Source organism: Bufo gargarizans, chromosome 6 (genome assembly GCF_014858855.1).
Source record: "Bufo gargarizans isolate SCDJY-AF-19 chromosome 6, ASM1485885v1, whole genome shotgun sequence".
Lineage (NCBI taxonomy): Eukaryota > Metazoa > Chordata > Amphibia > Anura > Bufonidae > Bufo > Bufo gargarizans.
The window spans coordinates 384,195,593-384,221,699 of NC_058085.1; the positions used below are offsets into that span (position 1 = coordinate 384,195,593).

Sequence of the window (26,107 nt, forward strand, 5' to 3'; positions counted from 1 at the left end):
ACGCCGGATCCGGACAACGCAAGTGTGAAAGAGGCCTAAGTCCCCAAAAACAGATTACAAGCTATGATAAAAATACAACTTTTATTCAAAAGGTATTTAAACTTGTAACCCCTAAGGCCGGCCCTGGCAATAGGCGGCGGAGCTCGGCAGTGTCACAGGCGGAGAGAGCGGCCGGAGCGGCAAGTGACAGCGCGGACCTCAGCACACCATGGACATGGACTCTGGGGACCTGAGCGAGGGGGAGCTGTCACCAGGTAACAGCAACGCCAAACTTGTCTGCAGCACTGCTGACTGACAGCCGCACGTCCCGCTACAGATCAATCAACTTCATTGAAATGGGCGGGAGGCTGCATTCCGCTGGTAATGGGGGGGGTTAACCCCTTTTAAAGGGTTAAAAGGAGAGAGCGCTGTGGCTCCCAGGGAGTGGGTGCTCCGCACGTGGGGCAGGAAGTTTGTTAGGGGCATGCGGTACCTGAGCACCTGTCGCTGGTCATAGCAGGTGCTGCGGATTATAAACCGCAGTCAGTGCTCTGCACGGTAGTCACTGTGCCAACGATAGAGCTGCATAGGGTGGGACTGAGGGGGATGTAGCAGAGCTGCCTGGAGGTGCTGCTCACCTACCTGTTGTGTTATCATGGATGACATGCTCAGCTCTGCTACATCAAGAGCTGTGGACTGTAAACCTGACACCTACTGGAGTGACCAGGTGCCAAGGCTGGTCCCTCAGACACTAGGTGGTTGTGATGTAGCAGGATTAAGCACACACTGTCAGTCTGTCCCCCTGTCCTCTCTGAGCCCCGCCCCCCCCAATGGCACATTTTTCCCACTCCATTATGGGCCACCACAGGGCCAGTGGCAGATGGGATCCATCCAGATGTTATCTTATCTTATCTTTGTACAAAATTGTACTTTACTACCAAATACCTGTAAGTAGTTCTGTGTGTTCTGACTTGTTATGGTGGTCCGGTGGAACACTGGAACTTGCTGCTTGGCTTTGGCTGGCTCAGGCGTCTGTTGTGGGCGTGGCTGCTGCTGGCTGGTGCTCGGGCTCGCTCCGCCTCCTTCTTCTCTCTGCCTGTGCTGCAGCTGCCTGCGTCACACACACTCCAGCAGCCACTGGTATGCTCTGCTCTGTTAAAGAGAGAGGCAGGCCAGGCAGCAGAGCGGAGCGCAGAGCAGCCGCTGGCCCCGCCCCCTCCTCACTCAGTCTCTTAGTCCGGACTCCGGACCGTGACGTGACGGTGTCACGGTGACTTCATGTTCATGGCTCATGCTGTCAGATGGCCGGCGGGCCGCGGCGGCAACAAAATATAGTAGTAAGTAGTAGACTGACTTCACTTAGAGTTCGGCGGGCTGTGTCGGGCGCCCCTGTTGCTATGGCGCCCTGTGCGGCCGCACAGCCCGCACACCCCAAAGGCCGGCCCTGACTGCATCTGGGACAAATCAGAAGCCTTGCATCGGCATTACATGGGATACAGCTGTGAGTTGAGTTGTAATTAGGGTTGAGCAAACCCAAACTGTAAAGTTCGGGTTCGTACCGAACTTTAGGATTTTTGGACCCTGGACCCGAACCTGAACTTTTTCGTAAAAGTTCGGGTTTGGGTTCGGTGTTCGGCGCTTTTTTGGCGCTTTTTGAAAAGCTGCACAGAAGCCAATCAACAAGCGGTTAACTGTCTGACCTTAGAAGCCATCACAGCCATACCTACTAATGGCATGGCTGTGATTGGCCAGAGCAGCATGTGACCCAGCCTCTATATAAGCTTGAGTCACGTAGCGCTGCACGTCACTCTGCTGTTACAAGTGTAGGGAGAGGACGCTGCTGGTGATTTCAGGGAGAGAATAGGAGAGAATCTAACTCAGCGATCTACAGACAAATAGTTGTGTGGGTGCAGGGCACAATCATTTTACCCTGCCCTTAGGCCATTGACCACTGCATCTGAGCTTTTGGGACATTGAAAATCAATTTTTTTTGGCAAACGACAACATCTGTATTAGTCAGTGTGCAATTTAAGCTAGAAATACATCCATCATTTTCTGTGGTTTGAAAAACACACTTTAACTCGAACTTGACCTCGAACCCCATTGAAGTCAATTGGGACCCGAACCTTTGGCCACTAAAATGGCTCTAAAATAGCCCTGGAAAGAGTTAGAGGGCTGCAAAAGGCAGCAAAATGTGCTTAAGAGCATAGCAAATGCTCTGCAAACAAATGTGGATAGGGAAATGAATAAAAAAAAACATAAAAAAAAAAATTAGGAATGATGTAGGAGCAAGAGGTTGAGGAGACGGTGAATAGGTGGATGTGGCCGTGTAGGAATAGGTAGCCAACCAAGATGTGTGTTATTTAGCACATTAAAATGAACCAGGCCTGGATCCCACAAGACTTGTCTGTACCTTGTGCAGAATAGACAGTTCTAACAGCCTCAACCATCCATCCTTGTACTCAAGTGCACTTATTCCTTTTTTTTTTGTCCCAATATTTTGGCAGATACCCCTATGTAAAAATGCTAAATAACACACATCTGTGTTGGCTACCTATTCCTCCTTCGCCGCTGCAGGGCAGGCCAGCACCTCCAAGGCATACAGGGCAAGCTCTGGCCATGTGGACAATTTGGAGACCCAGAAGTTGAATGGGGCAGAACCATCAGTACGTGTAGGCATGTGCACAGGTACTGTTCAACCAACAAATGCTGCCTCCTGCTAACACGCTCCATATGAGCAGTTGGGGCCGGTTGTTGATGCGAGGTGACAAAGCTTTTCCACATGTCGGCCATGCTAACCCTGCCTTCTGAGGTGCTGGCGCTGACACAGCTGTGTTGGCGACCTTTTCCTCCTCCCCTGCCTTCACCTTGTGCTTCCACTTGTCCCCCGGTGTCAGTCAGGAATGCTCTCAGAAGCGCGTCTACCAGCGTGCGCCTGTAGTCGCGCATCTTCCGATCACGCTCCAGTGAGGGAATTAAGGATGGCACATTGTCTTTGTAATGGGGATCCAGCAGGGTGGCCACCCAGTAGTCCGCACACGTTAAAATATGGGCAACTCTGCTGTCGTTACGCAGGCACTGCAGCATGTAGTCGCTCATGTGTGCCAGGCTGCCCAGAGGTAAGGACAAGCTGTCCTCTGTGGGAGGCGTATCGTCTGCGTCCTCCGTATCCCCCCAGCCACGCACCAGTGATGGGCCCGAGCTGTGTTGGATGCCACCCCACTGTGAACATGCTTCATCCCTATCCTCCTCATCCTCCTCCTCATCCTCCTCCTCCTCGTCCTCCAGTAGTGGGCCCTGTCTGGCCATATTTGTACCTGGCCTCTGCTGTTCCAAAAAAACTCCCTCTGAGCCACTTCTAAAAGACTGGCCAGAAAGTATTAGAGATGACCCCTCCTCCTCGTCCTGGGCCACATCCTCTTCCATCATCACCCTAAGTGTTTTCTCAAGGAGACATAGAAGTGGTATTGTAACGCTGATAACAGCGTCATTGTCATGGAGGCCCAGTCATTGGTGGTGAAGTGGTGCTGTTCCGCAGTGCGACTCACCCGTGCGTGCTGCAGCTGAAACTCCACTATGGCCTGCTGCTGCTCGCACAGTCTCTCCATGTGCAAGGTAGAGTTCTACCTGGTGGGCACGTCGCATATGAGGCGGTGAGCGGGATGGCCGAAGTTACGCTGTAGCGCAGACAGGCGAGCGGCGGCAGGATGAGAACGCCGGAAGCGCGCACAGACGGCCCGCACTTTATGCAGCAGCTTTGACATGTCGGGGTAGTTGTGAATGAATTTCTGCACCACCAAATTCAGCACATGCGCCAGGCAAGGGATGTGCGTCAAACAGGCTAGTCCCAGAGCTCCAACGAGATTTCGCCCATTATTGCACACCGCCAGGCCGGGCTTGAGGCTCACTGGCAGCAACCACTCGTCGGTCTGTTGTTCTATACCCCGCCACAACTCCTGTGCGGTGTGGGGCCTGTCCCCCAAACACATCAGTTTCAGAACGGCCTGCTGACGTTAACCCCTGGCTGTGCTGAAGTTGGTGGTGAAGGTCTGTCGCTGACCGGATGAGGAGGTGGTAGAAGAGGAGGAGGAAGCCGAGTAGGAAGAGGAGGCAACAGGAGGCAAAGAATGTTGCCCTGCGATCCTTGGCGGCGGAAGGACGTGCGCCAAACAGCTCTCCGCCTGGGGACCAGCCGCCACTACATTTACCCAGTGTGCAGTTAGGGAGATATAGTGTCCGTGGCCGTGCTTACTGGTCCACGTATCTGTGGTTAGGTGGACCTTGCCACAGATGGTGTTGTGCAGTGCACACTTGATTTTATCCGATACTTGGTTTTGCAGGGAAGGCACGGCTCTCTTGGAGAAGTAGTGGCGGCTGGGAACAACATACTGTGGGACAGCAAGCGACATGAGCTGTTTGAAGATGTCCGTCTCCACCAGCCTGAATGACAGCATTTCAAAGGCCAATAGTTTAGAAATGCTGGCATTCAGGGCCAGGGATCGAGGGTGGCTAGGTGGAATTTATGCTTTCTCTCAAAGATTTGTGAGATGGAGAGCTGAACGCTTCCGTGTGACATGGTGGAGATGCTTGGTGACGGAGGTGGTGTTGTTGGTGGCACATCCTCTGCTTGCTGGGCGGCAGGTGCCAACGTTCATCCAGAAGCGGAGGAAGAGGCCGAGGCAGCAGCAGAAGAGGGAGCAGGAGAGGCCTGAGCCCTTTCTTGGTTTTGAAGGTGCTTACTCCACTGCAGCCCGTGTCTCGCATGTAGATGCCTGGTCATGCAGGTTGTGCTAAGGTTCAGAACGTTAATGCCTCGCTTCAGGCTCTGATGGAAAGCGTGCAAACCACTCGGGTCTTGTCGTCAGCACAGCATGCGTGAAGAAGTGCCATGCCAGGGAACTCCTTGAAGCTGCCTTTGGTGTGCTCGGTCCCTGGTGATGGTGGCCAGTAGCAGGCGAACTGTTTTGGCGACAGCTGCTCTGCTTTTGCACCCTGCTCCCTCTTTTGCTGCGCTGTTAGCTCGGTCTCACCACTGCCTCTTCCTGCGAACTCTGAAAGTCAGTGGCACGACCTTCATTCCATGTGGGGTCTAGGACCTCATCGTCCCTTGCATCGTCTGCCACCCAGTCTTCCTCCCTGACCTCCTGTTCAGTCTGCACACTGCAGAAAGACGCAGCAGTTGGCACCTGTGTTTCGTCATCATCAGAGACATGCTGAGGTGGTATTCCCATGTCCTCATCATCAGGAAACATAAGTGGTTGTGCGTCAGTGCATTCTATGTCTTCCACCGCTGGGGAAGGGCTGGGTGGATGCCCTTGGGAAACCCTTCCAGCAGAGTCTTCAAACAGCATAAGAGACTGCTGCATGACTTGAGGCTCAGACAGGTTCCCCGATATGCACCGGGGTGATGTGGCAGACTGATGGGCATGGGTTTCAGGCGCCATCTGTGCACTTTCTGCAGAAGACTGGGTGGGAGATAATGTGAACGTGCATGATCCACTGTCGGCCACCCAATTGACTAGCGCCTGTACAAGCTTAAGCCTTACCATCCTTAGAACGGCATTAGGCCCGACCAAATATCGCTGTAGATTCTGGCGGCTACTGGGACCTGAGGTAGTAGGTTCAGTAGGACGTGTAGCTGTGGCAGAATGGCCACGTCGTCTCCCTGCACCAGAGGCTCCACCAACACCACCACCACGACCATGACCTCGTCCCTTATTAGATGTTTGCCTCATAGTTAGCGTTCACCAAGCAAAGTAAAAATAATTAACAGCCAATAAAAACCCTGATGTAGGGTATTGCACTCAATTTTATTTTTCAAACTCTATATGACAGTGGTATTTGTGGCCTAAATTTCACAGTCACTTATGCACGTCTAATCCCAGATGTGCAGTATATCAGAGGGTTTTTATAACCCCAGTAAGCAAAAAGCCGTATTTGTGGCCTAAATGTGACACTCACTTATGTACATCTAATCCTAGATGTGCACTATATGAAACATATGGTTTTTTTTTCACCCCAGTAAGCAAAAAGCTGTATGTGAGATACTCCCTCTACATACAGGGGTTTGATTCAGGGATTTGAAATACAGCCATTTGAAATACAACCATTTTGGGCAAAGAAATATTGACTTCAGGCCTACACTGGTTCAGGCCCTGTGAGATACTCCCTCTACATACAGGGGTTTGATTCAGGGATTTTAAATACAGCCATTTGAAATACAGCCATTTTGGGCAAAGAAATATTGAATTCAGGCCTACACTGGTTCAGACCATGTGAGATACACCCTTTACATACTGTCGTTCTATTCTACTATTAATTAAACACCCATTTAGGGCAAGATCCTAAATTTAAAAAATATGAGGAGATCGTCAAATAAGGGACGTGGCCCAGGTCGTGGTGCTCCTAGTGGAGCTCCTGTTGCAGGGAGAGGACGTGGTCGATCTGTGCCAGCTACACGCACAAGTGAAACCCCTTTCTCAGGTGCGAGTAGGCGACAAAACGTGCAGCGGTATTTGGTCGGGCCTAATGCTGCTCTATGAATTGTGAGGCCTGAACAAGTACAGGCGATAGTAGATTGGGTTGCTGACAGTGGATCCAGTTCCTTCACATTGTCTCCTACCCAAGTCTCCTGCTGAAAGACCACAGTTGGCACCTGCAGCCGATGTCCATCAGTTTTTTACCTCACCCCCTTGCAAATCAGCCAAGCAGTCTAAGCCCCAAGTCATGCAGCAGTCTCTTCTGTTAGCAGGGTTTCCCAGGGCCATCCACCTAGCCCTGCCCCAGAAGTGGAAGAGATTGAGTGCACCGATGCCCAACCATTTATCTTTCAAGATGAGTGCATGGGAGGACCATCACAGCACGTCTCGGATGATGACGAAACACAGGTGCAACTGCTGGGGCTTTCGAAAGTGTGCAGACCGACAAGGAAGGCGAAGGCGAAGGTGAAGACTGGGTGGAAGATGATGTGGAGGACAATGAGGTCTTCGACCCCACATGGAATCAAGGTCATGCGAGTGACCTATGTAGTTCGGAGGAAAAGGCGGTGGTCGCACAGAGCCACCAGCACAGCAGAAGAGGGAGCAGGGTGCAAAAGCGAAGCGGCCGTCCTCTAGACAGTACGCCTCCTACTGCCCACCGCAGCAAGGGACCGAGCACACCAAAGCCAGCTCCAAGGAGTTCCCTGGCGTGGCAGTTCTTCAGACAATGTGCTGATGACAAGACACGCTGTGCAATCAGAGCCTGAAGCGAGGCATAAATGTTCTCAACCTGAGCACAACCTGCATGACCAGGCATTTAAGTGCAAAGCATGAGCTGCAGTGGAGTAGACACCTCAAAAACCAAGAAAGGTCTCTGGCTCCTCCTGCTTCCTGTTCTGCTGCAGTCGCGGCCTCTTCATCCACCTCTGGAGTGACAGTGCCACCTGCCAACCCGCAAACAGAGGATCTGCCAGCAACACCAACACCTGGGTCACCAAGCATCTCCACAATGTCCCACGGAAGCGTTCAGCTCTCCATATCCCAAACGCTGGAGAGGAAGAGGAAGTACCCCCCTACCCACCCGCGATCCCTAGCCCTGAATGCCAGCATTTCTAAATTACTGGCCTTTGAAATGCTGTCATAGTTTTAAAGGCCTTATGGCGGTGGTTGTCCCACAGTAAGTCTTGCCCAGCCGCCACTACTTTTACAGGCAAGCCTTCCCTTCACAAGCAAGTAGGGGACAAAATCAGGTGTGCACTGCGCAACATTTGCAGCCCTCTAGCCCTTTCCATGACATTTTTAGAGCCATTTTAGTGCTCAAAAGTTCGGGGCCCCATTGACTTCAATGCGGTTCGGGGTCAAGTTCGGGTCCCGAACTCGAACTTTTTTTCCAAAGTTCGGCCAAACCCGTCGAACCCGAACATCCAGGTGTCCGCTCAACTCTAGTTGTAATGATTAAGAACTGTGGTGCTCATCTAAGATGTTTTCTTGCCTAAGCATCAAAGGTTGGAGCTCCAATCCCGTGAAAGATCAGGCTATAGGAACCTCAGGTTGGTCAGCAGAATTCCTACAGGCTGAATGTGGTACTACATGATTGCCATGTCCCGTTTGTAGTTTTCTGTAACGTCTAAGAGTCGTAAAATCATGCATGTGAAATAATACATATGATAATGTAATACTTCACCTGTTTGTCACAAGCTGCGCTCGACTGCAATGTAGACCAAGCTCTCTAAGTGCCCAAGGATGTAACCACCAACTCTTGGTCGGTGAGGTTCAACATAAAACCTGTCTTGCTTTAGAGAGTGAATATTCGAAGTGGGACAACCCCTTTAGGGTACAGCTACATATGGCATGAATGCTGTAGATTTTCTGCACTGAAACTGAGTGCGCACAATATTTATAGTAGCAACGAAGTGGAAGAGATTTCATAAGTCTCATCCGCACGCTTCAGGGAAAACCCTCAACGTGATGTGACTTGTGCTACGGGGTTTCAGTACACAGCATGTCAATTTATGTTTTGGGCTTTATTCGCGGCTTTTAACCTGGAGTTCTGTTGTATTCACAAAATTTGATATATAATACATACCCTGATTGTAAAGTTGGGTTCTAGGAAGTTAGAGGTGTCTATCTCGTATCTTGCTGATCCGTCCAAGCCAGTTATTACAGTCTGAGTGCCCCAAACACCATCAATATTGAGCTGCACCTCTTCACCTGCTATCGGGAGGCCCTTCTCATCCGTAAGTAAAACCTGAAAATCAAAAATATTATAAGACATACAAAATGTAAATTGTGATAGCCAAAATAAAAAGTCTACCACATCCTGTATACATACAGTACCAATATGCAGTACCCATACAGCATTCATACAGTACATATATAGTACCAATATACAGTGCTCATACAGCATACATGCAGTATCGTTATACAGTACCCATACAGCATACATACAGTACATGTACAGTACCCATACAGTAACAATATATAGTATATGCAAAGTACCATTATATAATATCCATACAGCATACATATAGCACCAATATAGAGGACATGTACGGTACCACTATACAGTACACATTCAGCACCAATATACAGTAAATTTACAGTATCATTATACAGAACCCATACAAATAATATCAATATACAGTACATGTATAGTACCAATATACAGTACATATACAGCATACATAAAATACCAATATACAGTACCATTATACAATACCTATATAGAATACATACAGTACCAATATACAGGACCTGTATAGTACCATTGTACAGTATCCATAAAGCATACATACAATACCAAAATACAGTTCATGTACAGTACCATTATACAGAACATACATACATATAATACCAACTGTATTGTACCAATACACAGTATGCATGCAGAATATGTACAGTACCAATATACAGTACCCATGCAGAATATGTAGAGTACCATTATACCCATTCAGCATGTTAGACATATTCTCTTGTTTATGAAAATTCTAAAATAGTAGACATTTACCATGACAGAATATGGGAGCCCTCTTTTATAAAACTGGTTCATATGCTCATAATTGAAACTGATGCTGGCAAGTTGGCTGGTCACCCACAGATACTGAGTCTTTGTGACTTGGATCCCTGCAAAAGAATATAAGATTAAAGCTGTTTTCACACCTAAACTCTGGAAAATTTCAGGAATATCAGGTCCGGAGACTTATCGGAGATTGACTTTCACACATGTAGCTATCAGTTCCATGTCAGTCAGGTTTGCATTACAGAGGAAATGTTCCGCTTGACTAGATATAGGGCGGGTACTTCAATACGGCCACTGTGATTTTTTGGAACATTTGCTGCCGTTCTCACACATGCGCTCACTCGGACAAAACCTGGATTTAGTACTAGGACTCTAGAGAGAAAACGTCTGGGTAAAGTTCAGGACAGATAGTTCGGATGTTTGCATTCACACATACAGTTCCTCATGAGTCTGAACAGGGGACACTGTTGTCATACATCGTTTGGACACTGTATAATACTGCAGGGAAAATGAACCCTTACTGCCAGGTTTACCTACAAATTTAAGCTGATTGTGAAGGGACTCCTCCTTTAAGCGGAATTGTTATCAAATTGATAAGAATTCAGCTTAAATGAGTGATTATGAGCTGTCAGGGAAGTAGAGATAAGGGTGAGATTTCTGTGACAAGGGGACAGTCTGCAGAATCAGTGGAAATTTGAAGGCTGTAGAAGACAAATGGTGGACAATTTTTAATAAAGACCAATTGGAAAATGCTTTTTAGCCCTAAATCAGTACAATGCAATAATGGGGGAAAAAAATATTCAAAGGTGTCTGTAGCCTTTAATTGTGGTTATGGAGACAGTGAGTGTCCCAGGGGTGCTACGTGGCTTAAAGGGGTCTTTTTGTTGTTACACATTATCCCCTATCCACAGCATAGGGGATAACTACAGTTGCAAGAAAAAGTATGTGAACCCTTTGGAATGATATGGATTTCTGCACAAATTGGTCATAAAATGTGATCTGATCTTCATCTAAGTCACAACAATAGACAATCACAGTCTGCTTAAAAACTAATAACACACAAAGGATAAATGTTACCATGTTTTTATTGAACACACCATGTAAACACTCACAGTGTAGGTGGAAAAAGTATGTGAACCCCTAGACTAATGACATCTCCAAGAGCTAATTGGAGTGAGGTGTCAGCCAACTGGAGTCCGATCAATGAGATGAGATTGGAGGTGTTGGTTACAGCTGCCCTATAACAAACACACACCAGTTCTGGGTTTGCTTTTCACAAGAAGCATTGCCTGATGTAAAAGATGCCTCGCACAAAAGAGCTCTCAGAAGACCTACGATTAAGAATTGTTGACTTGCATAAAGCTGGAAAGGGTTATAAAAGTATCTCCAAAAGCCTTGCTGTTCATCAGTCCACGGTAAGACAAATTGTGTATAAATAGAGAAAGTTCAGCACTGCTGCTACTCCCTAGGAGTGGCCGTCCTGTAAAGATGACTGCAAGAGCACAGCGCAGACTGCTCAATGAGGTGAAGAAGAATCCTAGAGTGTCAGCTAAAGACTTACAAAAGTCTCTGACATATGCTAACATCCCTGTTAGCGAATCTACAATATGTAAAACACTAAACAAGAATGGATTTTATTGGAGGATACCACAGAGGAAGCCACTGCTGTCCAAAAAAAAACATTCCTGCACATTTACAGTTTTTACAAGAGCACCTGGCAAAATATTCTGTGGGCAGATGAAACTAAAGTTGAGTTGTTTGGAAGAAACACATAACACTATGTGTGTAGAAAAAGAGGCACAGCGCACTGACATCAAAACCTCATTCCAACTGTGAAGTGTGGTGGTGGGGGCATCATGGTTTGGGGCTGCTTTGCTGCGTCAGGGCCTGGACAGATTGCTATCATCAAAGGAAAAATGAATTCCCAAGTTTATCACAACATTTTGCAGGAGAACTTAAGGCCATCTGTCCACCAGCTGAAGCTCAACAGAAGATGGGTGTTGCAACAGGACAGCGACCCAAAGCATAGAAGTAAATCAACAACAGAATGGCTTAAACAGAAGAAAATCCGCCTTCTGGAGTGGCCCAGTCAGAGTCCTGACCTCAACCTGATTGAGATGCTGTGGCATGACCTCAAGAAAGCGATTCACACCAGACATCCCAAGAATATTGCTGAACTGAAACAGTTCTGTAAAGAGGAATGGTCAAGAATTACTCCTGACCGTTGTGCACGTCTGATCTGCAACTACAGGAAACGTTTGGTTGAAGTTATTGCTGCCAAAGGAGGTTCAACCAGTTATTAAATGGTAATATGTAATTCTTTGTGTGTTATTAGTTTAAGCAGACTGTGATTGTCTATTGTTGTGACTTAGATGAAGATCAGATCACATTTTATGACCAATTTGTGCAGAAATCAATATAATTCCAAAGGGTTCACATACTTTTTCTTGCAACTGTATTAGATCATCTGGAACCCCCACTGATCATGGAAACGGAGCAGCAAGTCGGGCATGAGAACTGCCGCTCCATCAATCTCTATGGGAGTTCCGAAAATACAGTAGCGCTGTACGTGGCTATCACCAGAACTCCTGTAGTGATCAACGATGTGGCAGTGCTTTTGCTCGACCTGATACTCAATTCTGAAGGGTATTGGGTCCACATTCTTGTGATTGTTGGGGTTATCCCTGAAGATACCTTGTAACAACCAGAATACCCCTTTAATACTACCTCTTATGATGCTGGGCATATGTATCGTTGGGGATGTAGCTGTTGTATTTCTTTTGCTCATAGGAACATTACAACGACTTCCAATAAACTGCCTGTACTTTCTCTATGGACAGGTAGGCTGTATACTCCATTATATGGACTAGTCATGTGTCTGGAGGTCCCTGGTGGGGTGTAGAGGAATGATATTGTTGAATGTAATTTTCTGGAAGGTATAAAAGAAAATTGATGTAAAATGTAAGAAAATATTAAATTGTGAAAGAGCCTTCTGTTACCTGTTCCATTCTCCGTAACTGTTACAGATAAATTAAGATTGGTTTGGGCTCCAGAGAGATCCATCTGGATGGAGGTCAGGTCAATTTCCCCCTGGTAGGTGCCATCTGAGGCCAACTGCAGCACATAATATAATGCAAAAAGAAGAAAGTCACCTTGACATTGGAACATAAGATTTGGCTCCTTACTTGATACCCGTACACAATAGAGAGCTATTAAAAGCATGGCTGCACAACATTTCACATGGAAACAATGGAACTGAGAAATGGGGATCACTCTAAATTAAAGTGGTATTATACCTACTATAATTTTTTTTTAAATTGCTCTTTGTGCACATTTTTGATTAAACGTGTGTTGGGCCCATCTACCAGGTGTCAAGGTGGCTTCCACAGATGGGTTCCTGACACTAACAGAACTGCCTCTCTTGGACTTACCTAAGCCTACAATATTCAGGGCAGTCTAGGAACCAGCTACATTTATACTCCGCTCAGAAGCCCCAGGAAGATGGGAATTGCTTAGTCTAAAAGAGGCCGCTACCCTCAATATATACTACAAGAAAATTTATACTAGCACATTCATGATTAGTGATGGCCAGTTCGCATTGTTCGCCCGCAAGCATATGCAGGCTGCCATCTTTTTTCACAAGTCCGGCGAGACACAGGTAAGCCCTTACCTGTGCCTGTGCGCGAGCCGGTCTGAAAACAAGTGCGGTCAGCGGGAGCAGGCAGTTCCGAGAACAGCCACCAGGGGCCTTCATCGGGCTGTTCTCGGAACTGCCTGCTCCCGCTGACCGCACTTGTTGTCAGACCGGCTCACGCACAGGCACATCTAAGGGCTTACCTGTGTCTCGCTGGACTTGTGAAACAAGATGGCAGCCCGTGTATGTTCGCGGGCGAACAATGCGAACTGGCCATCACTGTTCATGATCACAGGTGCATATCCATCAAGCAATGCTTGCTTTATGGATATGCACCTGTGACCATGAATGTGCTAGTCTAAATTTCCTTGTAGTAATACAATAGAGAGCTGACATCTTGTTGGCTTAACCTTTATTTATGGGAACGAACATTTTATGCCTGACTTTATGTAGAGCTTAACAGCATCGGGCTTCACTGGATTTTTCTGGTATCAGCATATTGATGACCTATTCTAGGAATAGACTATCAATAGAAGATCGTCAGGGGTCCGGCCCAAGCCATTCTGTGCACCCTTGTTCCTCTGCTTCCTCTGCCAGTCCCTCCCTCTCCTTCTTACTTGAATGAAGCATACTATACCAGTAACTTTTATGGACATCCAACTAGCCATGGCTGTGTATGCAGAGCAAGCATGTCACAGGATTCTCTGGGCACACAGAGTATGGTCTCAAGCTGCTCCAACTCTGGGCTAGCATCTCCTCAGCCCATATGACCCAGCAATAGCTCCTACAGTCTCTTTACCTGCACATTAGGTGGCACTGATAACGAGGTAACCGTACAATGCTCAATAGGTCTATGCATAATACCAGTTGGGCGCCCGATCTGAAGATTGGTTTAAAGAGGAAAGTATCAGAGTAGTCGTCACATTGTTACATTCTCTCACTTACCTGTGCTGTCTTATAAAAGCAGGCGCCATTTTTGTCCTTGAAGCAATTATTTAATAGACCATAAGTGGGCTGTCTGCAGAATTTCACTGCCACCGCTCCAGGCACTGGTTCTCCATACGTATACCTAAAGGGACAAGTACGGTAAATGAAATATAATACTCCCATATGCACTTTCTTTTAGTAAGTTACATAATTATTTCATCTCACATACTCTGCACAGATATTAAAATGTAGAGTCTCATCCAGAATGGATAAAGTGGTCGGAGCTTCCAAATTCACATCAAATCTGGGCAGCACTGAAATATAAAATAAAACGGATGAAAACAACTAAAATGATGATTGTCCATGGAAATATAGAACCTACAAATAGCTTAATTTTCCCCTTGCTCTATACTCAAGGCACACCCAGTATTGCATGCTGGTTGCAACTGGAAATGGGCTGTTAGTTTTAAACATGTCTTAACTGGAAGAGATGAGTGAATCGATTCTAAACTAATCGAATTTGACCCGAATTTTGTAAAAAATTTGGTGTTGTATCCAAATGTAAATTTTTACTGGAAAATTTTAGGAGGAGAAAGTGAAAGGGAAAAAGAGAGATATAGGGAATGAGAGAGATGATGAGAGAGAGAGAGAGAAAAAAAAAGGGAGCGACATATAGAGAGAGGGAAAGAAAGATAGGCAAAAGGTGAGAGAGAGCGAAAGACAGAGGGAGAGAAAAAGAGAGAGAGATACAGTGGTGGAGATAGGCAAAGCGGGAAAGAGAAAGAAAAGAGAGAGCTAGAGAAAGGGGAATAGAGATAGAGAGAGATAAAGAGAGAAAATAGAGGGAGAAAGAGAGAGATAGGGAGAGAGAAAGATACAGAGATAAAGAGAGCGATAGAGGAAGAGAGAGATGGGGAAACAGAGGTGGATAGAAAGAGATAGAGAAAGAAAAATGAAAAAATAAAAAGTAAGAGAACTATGGGGGCCATTTATTAAGACCGGCGTTTTAGACACCAGTCTTAAAAAAGCCCCTGCGCTGGCGGTGGATCCGCCAAAATTATAAAGAGGCACCGGCCTCTCCATAGCTTTGGCGCATCTAGGGGAGCTTCTAAATGTAAGACAGCTTCCATAATGCACTTTGGTAATAGTAAGTTTAACTTTGGATGCTACTGGACAGAGTCTTAGATGTCTGCAATGTGTGAGCTCTATAATTCCACTACATGTTGGTGATAATATTTAGTTTTTCAAGTTTTAGATAGAGATAGTTATATCAATACATACCATATTTATCCACACTAAACCACTGACTCACAGCAGCGTTAGGCGCTATCTCAGCCGTTATAACGTAAGATCCAGAAACGGCGTCATCCACCAGAGAGAATTCTAACGATACAAGACCGCTTTGTGACTTCTGATCCAACCATTGGACTAAGCGACTCCCTGATGGATCCTGCAGCAAAGATGGTTGAAAGGAAGTGCACCCCCTCTTACACAAAAACACGTATCCTTTATGCTACATTGTTGCTTGGGATTTTACCTTTTGACCCCTTTGCAGTGGCTCCTCCACCTACCTGAACTAGTTAAAGGGAACCTGTCACCGGGATTTTGTGTATAGAGCTGAGGACATGGGTTGCTAGATAGCCACTAGCACATCCGCAAATACCCAGTCCCCATAGCTCTGTGTGCTTCTATTGTGTAAAAAAACCGATTTGATACATATGCAAATTAACCTGAGAGGAGTCCTGTATGTGAGATGAGTCAGGGACAGGACTCATCTCAGGTTAATTTGCATATGTATCAAATCGTTTTTTTTACACAATAAAAGCACACAGAGCTATGGGGACTGGGTATTGAGGATGTGCAAGCGGCCATCTAGCAACCCATGTCCTCAGCTCTATGCACAAAATCCCAGTGACAGGTTCCCTTTAACTGCTATAGTCTGTTACTATACCTATAAGTGCTTGCTACAGTAGTTACATGCTGCATTATATCTCCCTGCATATAACAAGATGTCAACTTATCCCCTGGCCACAGGATAACGGATACATGATTGGCAAGTGTCCAAGGGTCTGTGTTGCCTATTTGAATGCATGTCCGTTTGTCCGCCTCTCCATACAATTCTATGGGGCTGCCAGAGACAGCTGAGCGCTTGTTGTCAACCGATAGGTTGTTGTCATGGGACAACCCCTTTAAGTCCACCATGTATTACCATTTATGTTGATATGTCATATTATCAATGTATTGTGGTGTGTTAAATATGTGTTGCATGTGTCCAGGGGTGCACCACCAATGAGGCAGCGATCTGCTAATCTTGTGTAAGCAGCAGGCAGGAGATTAAAAAGTGAACTCATAAGTTGCTGCTGGAAACCAAGCCAGCAATAATCCTGCATGTAGTTAGCAAAGAAACATTGTTATCAGGCTCAACACGAAGAAATGTGACTTAAAGCCCCAGGGCCCCAATGTATAAACTGTATTGGTACCTCCACCTTCCTATGTGATGTGTCTTCTTATATGGTAGAGGGGCAATTGGGCTTCTGCAGGTACCAGAGCTGGGATAAAACTGCTACCTTTGCTCCTCCTATAGCTAAGCCCCTGACAATGACCATGACATACATTTCTAAGGGGTTTCTTATACAATGCAAATGCCATTATAGGCCATAATTTATATATGCAGTAAATGGGTTTTCTTACCATCAGATAAACCAGAGAATACTGAAAGAGAAATAAAAAAAATGAATTTGTGTATGATGATTTTTCTTTACTCCCAATGTAATATGGACGGTATATTTTAAGCATGGACAGGCAAGCAGGATGTGCCTGATGAGGGTTGTAGCAGTGAAGCCAGTTCATTTGCTGAACATCTCATATAAGGGGTTATTCATGGTTAGAACTTATTATTTTCAGTAACAGCGCCACTCTTGTCCATGGGCTTTGTCTGGTATTGCAGCCCAGGCCCATTCACTAAAATAGGCATGCAGTGGAATACCAGGCTCTACCCATAGATAATAGTGGTGGTTTCTGAAGAAAAAAAAAAGAGGGCCTTTAAAGGCTGCAATTAGACATCCACCATATGGCTTCGCACATTTAATGCCAATAATAGGATCTGATTCATAAGATCTGAATAACCAAACACTTCTGTGTCCTTGTAACCATCAGAGAAGAACGTTTTTGGGTCCAAACTCCACCTATACAGAACATATGCATGTCCAGTATTAATGGGACTACTTAGGTTGTCCATGTTGGTCTTTGTATACTTTTCCTACAGTGATGACATCACTTTCATCCATGTGACCGCTAAAGTCAAACACTGGCCTCAGTGGTCTTGTGTGATACATTCTAGCATCAGCAGTGAGCCAGTGATTGGCTGCAGTGGTCACTTGCATATACAACATGTCATTGACATGGCGAATTAAACAAAGACTGGCAGGGGATTTATCAGGTGAGTAAAAGCTATTTGTTATTTTATCACGTTCGTTGTTTTTAGTTAATCTTGGACAACCCCTTTAATCACTTCATACTTTTTGAGGCTATAAATGTATACACTGGATAAATCACCAACAAGACCCAATAGATTACATGTGAATCATCCCATAATAAACTAAGACTAGTCATCTCCAACTGATCTCAAGAAACAGTAAACCCCATAACAGGAGACTCACCGTTGCATTAACAGGAAGCAGCTGCTGATTTAGTGAAACCAGATTAAACAGCACTACGGAGAGAAGTTAGGGTACTGGTAAATTTCACTTAATTTCACCCCTAAACAGGGTTTTCCAGTATCATAATGAGTTTTTTTAACCTGCCGAGAACACTACATATTTGTGGCCCATATATCTGTTTTTTTCATGTCTGCACTTTCCTTTCCCTGTTCTCAGCATCACTGCATCATGGCAGGATGTCTACATGCAGAACATCCTGTTTTCATCAGCTTCCTGATGAGTTTTCTAACCAAACCCATGCATGCTTTGCTCTGTAATGCTTCATAGGTCTTGCTCTGCCTAGCTAACTTGTAAAGTGGAGGTGTGGGGGGAAAAGACAGAAGTAGGAAACCATGAGAAACATTACAGTGCAAAGCATGCTGGGTTTGGCTATAAAGCTCATCAGGAAGCTAGTGAAAACAGGAAGTTCTGCAGGTAAACATCCTTGCAGGATGCAGTGATGCTGAGAACAGGGAAAGGAAAGTGCTAACATGAAAAAAACACATTTGTGGTGCAAAAATTGCAGTGTTTGAAGCACTCTGGGCAGATAAAAAAAATTATTATGGGACCAGAAAACCCCTTAAATGAAGTTCACAGTATAAAATAAATTTCATAAAGGATAACTACAGTGTATACCAGAATTTTTCATTGTATTTCTTCATTTATAAAGGTCTTTCCAGACTGTGTCTGAGCCTTATGTTTGAGTTACAATGTGGGAGTCATTTGCAATGTATACCTCTAACAGAAGGGTCTGACATATTCCATTATATAAGCATATATAAGCATATACTCCACTCATAGGACCTATTTGTAAAAATCATATATTCTTTTTTTTTTTTTTTTACTGTATGGCCATTCTATTTCTTAATGTGAAGAAAAAGGGTATATGATGCAAACTTAGCTAGCATATGCCTAAAGAAAGCTTATTTGGAATGGAGCTTCAATGAGGACATATGGATATGGAGCTTTACCATTACATACGCCGAATGTGTTCAAACATAATGTAAACAAAGCCCAAGTTCCTCAAGGAAAATGGCAATTCTTGGATCTTACCACTCTCTCCAGGAACACATTAGTACCTCACTAGTGCTGTCAATAGGAAGTGACTGTGGTGGGATGGGGCAAGTATAACTGAGCTGCATATTGCCCCATCACTAAACAAGAAGAGACACCATAACCTTATACAGCTGCTGTGAGTGCCACTTATTGGGTTCTCCTAGCATTTGATAGTCTTGGTACAGACATGGATGTGGTTTTCCTATGTTGCTACCTAACAGACCACAACAAGTCCAGGAGGCAAATATCCGGATACCTTTCTGTCCAGGTTTGTAGATTGGTTTATCCATTTGGACCAGGTAGATGTTGTTGACCTCAGTGATGACCACAGAATATCTCTGTAATACCTGCACATCTTCTCCGGAGACAGAGAGCAATACAAAGGCTGGAACATCACCTCGTACTACTGGGATCTAAGAGAGTCAAAGAGAAAGACTGGTCTAGAATCTAATATTAGATCTACACAAGCATATAATGTTATAGGGGGTTCTACAGGATTAGAAATACATGGCTGTGTTACGAGCAACAGGAAATTCCTTGCTGTCTCATCCTCACCTGTTTACTGAGACTGCATTACTGACACTTCAATCTGGTTCATTTAATTGACTTAGGCTACTTTCACACTTGCGGCAGAGGGATCCGGCAGCTGCCGATTTACAAGATGACGGACCCCCACCTGTTCGTTTGTAAGGACTTCACACACATTAAGACGGCTCCGCACAGAACTGCATTGTGCTCCGCCATATATCAATATCGTAGGCTGGGGATCCGCAACTAGTGATATTTTGCGAATATTTTGTAGAATATTCGCAAATTCGAATATTTGTTATATTCCCTGATGTTTTTTACTCGAAAAATCAGCAAGGTAATAATCGCGTAATATGCGAATTTTTGTAATGGCGAATTTTCGCAATGCAAATTTTTATAGCGAATTTTTTAACTTACAACTATTGGACAAAGAAGATTATAGAACTATATTAGCTAAATTGCTCTATATTCGTTTTTTTCAACTATTCGCTATATATTCTCGTTTTAGAATAATACGAATATTCGAAAAAACAAAGTTATAGCAATATAGCGAATATTCCCAAAAAAACGAATATAGAGCAATTTAGCTAATATAGTTCTATAATCTTCTTTGTCTAATAGTTGTAAGTAGGGATGAGCGAACCCGAACTGTATAGTTCGGGTTCGTACCGAATTTTGGGGTGTCCGCGACACGGACCCAAACCCGGACATTTTTGTAAAAGTCCGGGTTCGGGTTCGGTGTTCGTCGCTTTCTTGGCGCTTTTAGAAAGGCTGCAAAGCAGCCAATCAACAAGCGTCATACTACTTGCCCCAAGAGGCCGTCACAGCCATGTCTACTATTGGCATGGCTGTAATTGGCCAGAGCACCATGTGACCCAGCCTCTATTTAAGCTGGAGTCACATAGCGCCGCCCGTCACTCTGCTCTGATTAGCGTAGGGAGAGGTTGCGGCTGCGACAGTAGGGCGAGATTAGGCAGATTAACTCCTCCAAAAGACTCCATCCAGTGATCGATCTGCAGCTGTGGATCATTGAGCTGCTGATACTCAATTGCTCACTGTTTTTAGGCTGCCCAGACTGTTTGTCAGTCACTTTTTTCTGGGGTGATTGGCGGCCATTTTGTGTCTTGTGGTGCGCCAGCACAAGCTGCGACCAAGTGCATTTAACCCTTAATGGTGTGGTTGTTTTTTGGCTAATTCCTACATCAGTGTGAAGCTGTCACATCAAGTGCATTTAACCAGCAATAGTCTGTTCATTTTTTGGCCATATACTACATCAGGGGCAAGCTGCGCCTGTCACCAAGTGCATTTAACCCTCAATGGTGTGGTTGTTTTTTGGCTAAAGCCTACATCAGGGTGAAGCTGTCACACCAAGTGCATTTAACCAGCAATAGTCTGTTTATTTTTTGGCCATATACTACATCAGGGGCAAGCTGCGCCCGTCACCAAGTGCATTTAACCCTCAGTAGTGTGGTTGGTCAAGCTGTCACACCAAGTGAATTTAACCAGTAATAGTCTGTTTATTTTTTGGCCATATACTACATCAGGGGCAAGCTGCGCCTGTCACCAAGTGCATTTAACCCTCAGTAGTGTGGTTGGTCAAGCTGTCACACCAAGTGCATTTAACCATCAATAGTGTGGTTATTTTTTGGCCATATCCCAGTCTAATTCTGTCAGTAAATCTATACCTGTCACCCAGCGCCTAAATACTAGGCCTCAAATTTATATCCTGCTAAATCTGTCGTTACTGCTGTACTGTTGTGGCTGGGCAAGTTATTTAGTGTCCGTCAAAGCAAATTTTTTGTTCTGGGTTGAAATACAATTCCCAATTTAGCAATTTCCTAATTTAGTGGTTTCTGCTGTATCAGGCCTACTTTAAATACATCCCTAAAAGGGTATATCAGAATCAAAGTGCTGATAGGGTCATTCTCAATAACTTCACACACACGCTACTGTGCATATCCCAGTCTAATTCTGTCCATAAAACGTATACCTGTCACCCAGCGCCTAAATACTAGGCCTCAAATTTATATCCTGCTAAATCTGTCGTTACTGCTGTACTGTTGTGGCTGGGCAAGTTATTTAGTGTCCGTCAAAGCACATTTTTTGTTCTGGGTTGAAATACAATTCCCAATTTAGCAATTTCCTAATTTAGTGGTTTCTGCTGTATCAGGCCTACTTTAACCACTTGCCATCTGGCCCATTTTCCCCCTTCCTGACCAGGCCTAATTTTGCAAAACTGACATATGTCACTTTATGTGGTAATAACTTTGGAACGCCTTTACTTATCCAAGTCATTCAGAGATTGTTTTCTCATGACACATTGTACTTCATGATAGTCATAAATTTGAGTCAATATATTTTACCTTTATTTATGAAAAAATCCCAAATTTACCAAAAATTCTGAAAAATTCGAATTTTCTAAATTTCAATTTCTCTGCTTTTAAAACAGAAAGTGATACCTCATAAAATATTTATTACTTAATATACCCCATATGTCTACTTTATGTTGGCATCATTTTGGAAATGTCATTTTATTTTTTTAGGACGTTAGAAGGCTTAGAAGTTTAGAAGCAATTCTTCAAATTTTTAAGAAAATTGCCAAAACCCACTTTTTAAGGTCTGAAGTCACTTTGTGGGGCTTACATAGTAGTTACCCCCATAAATGACCCCATTGTAGAAACTACACCCCTCATGTTACTTAAAACCGATTTTACAAACTTTGTTAACCCTTTAGGCGTTCCATAAGAATTAAAGGAAAATGGAGATCAAATTTTTTAATTTCACTTTTTGGGCAGATTTTCCATTTTAATCCAATTTTTTCTTTAACACATCGATGGTTAACAGCCAAACAAAACTCAATATTTATTACCCAGATTCTGCGGTTTACAGAAACACCCCACATGTGGTCATAAACTGCTGTATGGGCACACGGCAGGGCGCAGAAGAAAAGGAACTCCACATGGTTTTTAGATGCCATGTCCCATTTGAAGCCCCCTGATGCACCCTTACAGTAGAAACTCCCAAGAAGTGATCCCATTTTGGAAACTAGGGGATAAGGTGCCAGTTTAATTGCTACTATTTTTGGGTACATATGATTTTTTGATCATTCATTATAACACTTTATGGGGCAAGGTGACCAAAAAATTGGTTGTTTTAGCACAGTTTCTATTTATTTATTTTTACAGCATTCACCTGAGGGGTTCAGTCAAGTGACATTTTTATAGAGCAGATTGTTACGGACGTGGCGATACCTAATATGTATACTTTTTCTTATTTATTAAAGTTTTACACAATAATAGCATTTTTGAAACAAAAAAATTATGTTTTAATCTGTCCATGTTCCGAGAGCTATATTTTTTTATTTTTTGAGAGATTTTCTTATGTAGGGGCTCATTTTTTGCAGGATGAGGTGACGGTTTTATTGGTACCATTTAGTGGGACATACGCTTTTTTGATCACTTGGTGTTGCACTTTTTGTGATGTAAAGTGACAAAAATTGCTTGTTTTGACACCGTTTTTTTTTTGTTTTTGTTTTTTACGGTGTTCACCCGAGGGGTTAGGTCATGTGATATTTTTATAGAGCTGGTTTTTACGGACGCGGCAATACCAAATATGTCTATTCTATTTTATTTTTTCAATTTTTAACATTTTTTTTTTCCTGACTTGGGGATTTTTTTTTTTACATGTGAAACCCTTTTTTTATTTTATTTTTTCAACACTTTATTTTTTTATTTTACACTTTTCGTCCCCCATAAGGTCATACAAGACCTCTGGGGGACATTTACTTCACTTTTTCTATTTTTTTTTACTGTTGATTTCTCCTGTAACTGGGGCTGACATAGTAGCCCCAGTTACAGCAGAAATACACCCCCCAGAGAGGCTGTACAGCGCAATACAGCGCTGTACAGCCTCAGTGCAGGGCTGATCGAGGTCTGTGAGAGACCTCACACAGCTCCTGCACGCTTCCTGCTTCCTGCTCTGCATACACAGCGGTCGGTGAGCGCTGTGTATACCGCAATCCAGAAGGCAGGGACACCTGGGCACTGTCCCTGCCTTCTCTCTGGGATGCCCTGCTGTCACTGACAGTGGGCAACCCGATCAGCAGCTGCACGATTAGCGTGCAGCTGCAGTTTCTGAACAGACGTTCAGAAACGTCCGTTCAGAAATAGAGATCCACCCATAGGATGTTTATATCCTATGGGCGGACGGGAGGAGGTTAAATACATCCCTAAAAGGGTATATCAGAATCAAGGTGCTGATAGGGTCATTCTCAATAACTTCACACACACGCTACTGTGCATATCCCAGTCTAATTCTGTCCGTAAAACGTATACCTGTCACCCAGCGCCTAAATACTAGGCCTCAAATTTATATCCTGCTAAATCTGTCGTTACTGTTGTGGCTGGTCAAGTTATTTAGTGTCCGTCAAAGCACATTTTTTGTTCAGGGTTGAAATGCAATTCCCAATTTAGCAATTTCATAATTTAGTGGTTTCTGCTGTATCAGAGCTATTTGAAATCTATCCCTAAAAGGGTATATAAAATTCAAGGTGCACATAGGGTCATTCAGAATAACTTCACACACACGCTACTGTGCATTTCCAAGTCTAATTCTGTCAGTAAACCTATACCTGTCACCCAGCGCCTAAATACTAGGCCTCAAATTTATATTCAGCTAAATCTGTGGTTACTGCTGTGCCTGTATTAGTGTAATACGGTACCTAAATAGATAGCCAGATAGTGTTAGGTGTCTGTAAAAAAAAGGCCTGAATTTGAATTCAATACATTGGGCCAAATAATATTTTTGTTGTTGTGGTGAACGATAACAATGAGGAAAACATCTAGTAAAGGACGCGGACATGGTCGTGGTGGTGTTAGTGGACCCTCTGGTGCTGGGAGAGGACGTGGCCGTTCTGCCACAGCCACACGTCCTAGTGTACTAACTACCTCAGGTCCCAGTAGCCGCCAGAATTTACAGCGATATATGGTGGGGCCCAATGCCGTTCTAAGGATGGTAAGGCCTGAGCAGGTACAGGCATTAGTCAATTGGGTAGCCGACAGTGGATACAGCACGTTCACATTATCTCCCACCCAGTCTTCTGCAGAAAGCGCACAGATGGCGTCTGAAAACCAACCCCATCAGTCTGTCACATCACCCCCATGCATACCAGGGAAACTGTCTGAGCCTCAAGTTATGCAGCAGTCTCTTATGCTGTTTGAAGACTCAGCTGGCAGGGTTTCCCAAGGGAATCCACCCAGCCCTTTTCCAGCGGTGGAAGACATAGAATGCACTGACGCACAACCACTTATGTTTCCTGATGATGAGGACATGGGAATACTACCTCAGCATGTCTCTGATGATGACGAAACACAGGTGCCTCGGCCTCTTCCCCTGCCTCTGGAGGAACGTTGGCACCTGCCGCCCAGCAAACAGGGGATGTACCACCAACACCACCACCTCCGTCACCAAGCATCTCAACCATGTCACACGGCAGCGTTCAGCTCTCCATCTCACAAACATTTGAGAGAAAGCGTAAATTCCCACCTAGCCACCCTCGATCCCTGGCCCTGAATGCCAGCATTTCTAAACTACTGGCCTATGAAATGCTGTCATTTAGGCTGGTGGACACAGACAGCTTCAAACAGCTCATGTCGCTTGCTGTCCCACAGTATGTTGTTCCCAGCTGGCACTACTTCTCCAAGAGAGCCGTGCCTTCCCTGCACAATCAAGTATCCGATAAAATCAAGTGTGCACTGCGCAACGCCATCTGTGGCTAGGTCCACCTAACCACAGATACGTGGACCAGTAAGCACGGCCAGGGACGCTATATCTCCCTAACTGCACACTGGGTAAATGTAGTGGCAGCTGGGCCCCAGGCGGAGAGCTGTTTGGCGCACGTCCTTCCGCCGCCAAGGATCACAGGGCAACATTCTTTGCCTCCTGTTGCCACCTCCTCCTACTCGGCTTCCTCCTCCTCTTCTTCCACCTGCTCATCCAGTCAGCCACACACCTTCACCACCAACTTCAGCACAGCCCGGGGTAAACGTCAGCAGGCCATTCTGAAACTCATATGTTTGGGGGACAGGCCCCACACCGCACAGGAGTTGTGGCGGGGTATAGAACAACAGACCGACGAGTGGTTGCTGCCGGTGAGCCTCAAGCCCGGCCTGGTGGTGTGCGATAATGGGCGAAATCTCGTTGCAGCTCTGGGACTAGCCGGTTTGACGCACATCCCTTGCTTGGCGCACGTGCTGAATTTGGTGGTGCAGAAGTTCATTCACAACTACCCCGACATGTCAGAGCTGCTGCATAAAGTGCGGGCCGTCTGTTCGCGCTTCCGGCGTTCACATCCTGCCGCTGCTCGCCTGTCTGCGCTACAGCGTAACTTCGGCCTTCCCGCTCACCGCCTCATATGCGACGTGCCCACCAGGTGGAACTCCACCTTGCACATGCTGGACAGACTGTGCGAGCAGCAGCAGGCCATAGTGGAGTTTCAGCTGCAGCACGCACGGGTCAGTCGCACTACAGAACAGCACCACTTCACCACCAATGACTGGGCCTCCATGCGAGACCTGTGTGCCCTGTTGCGCTGTTTCGAGTACTCCACCAACATGGCCAGTGGCGATGACGCCGTTATCAGTGTTACAATACCACTTCTATGTCTCCTTGAGAAAACACTTAGGGCGATGATGGAAGAGGAGGTGGCCCAGGAGGAGGAGGAGGAGGAAGAGGGGTCATTTTTAGCACTTTCATGCCAGTCTCTTCGAAGTGACTTAGAGGGAGGTTT

At 45.2% G+C, this 26,107-nt stretch overlaps 1 protein-coding gene across 1 annotated transcript in view; it reads right to left on the reverse strand.

Moving 5' to 3' along the window:
• LOC122942263 (ovostatin-like) overlaps nucleotides 1-26,107 on the reverse strand; it is a 91,118-nt gene that overhangs the window by 59,845 nt on the left and 5,166 nt on the right. Inside the window, exons 3-11 of the mRNA XM_044299766.1 lie at nucleotides 19,049-19,205; nucleotides 17,698-17,750; nucleotides 16,730-16,750; nucleotides 15,320-15,488; nucleotides 14,268-14,352; nucleotides 14,057-14,180; nucleotides 12,477-12,591; nucleotides 9,466-9,581; nucleotides 8,545-8,706 (exon numbers count right to left, since the gene is read on the reverse strand). Of these exons, the coding sequence (XP_044155701.1) occupies nucleotides 8,545-8,706; nucleotides 9,466-9,581; nucleotides 12,477-12,591; nucleotides 14,057-14,180; nucleotides 14,268-14,352; nucleotides 15,320-15,488; nucleotides 16,730-16,750; nucleotides 17,698-17,750; nucleotides 19,049-19,205 (1,002 nt within the window). The remainder of the gene's footprint in view (nucleotides 1-8,544; nucleotides 8,707-9,465; nucleotides 9,582-12,476; nucleotides 12,592-14,056; nucleotides 14,181-14,267; nucleotides 14,353-15,319; nucleotides 15,489-16,729; nucleotides 16,751-17,697; nucleotides 17,751-19,048; nucleotides 19,206-26,107) is intronic.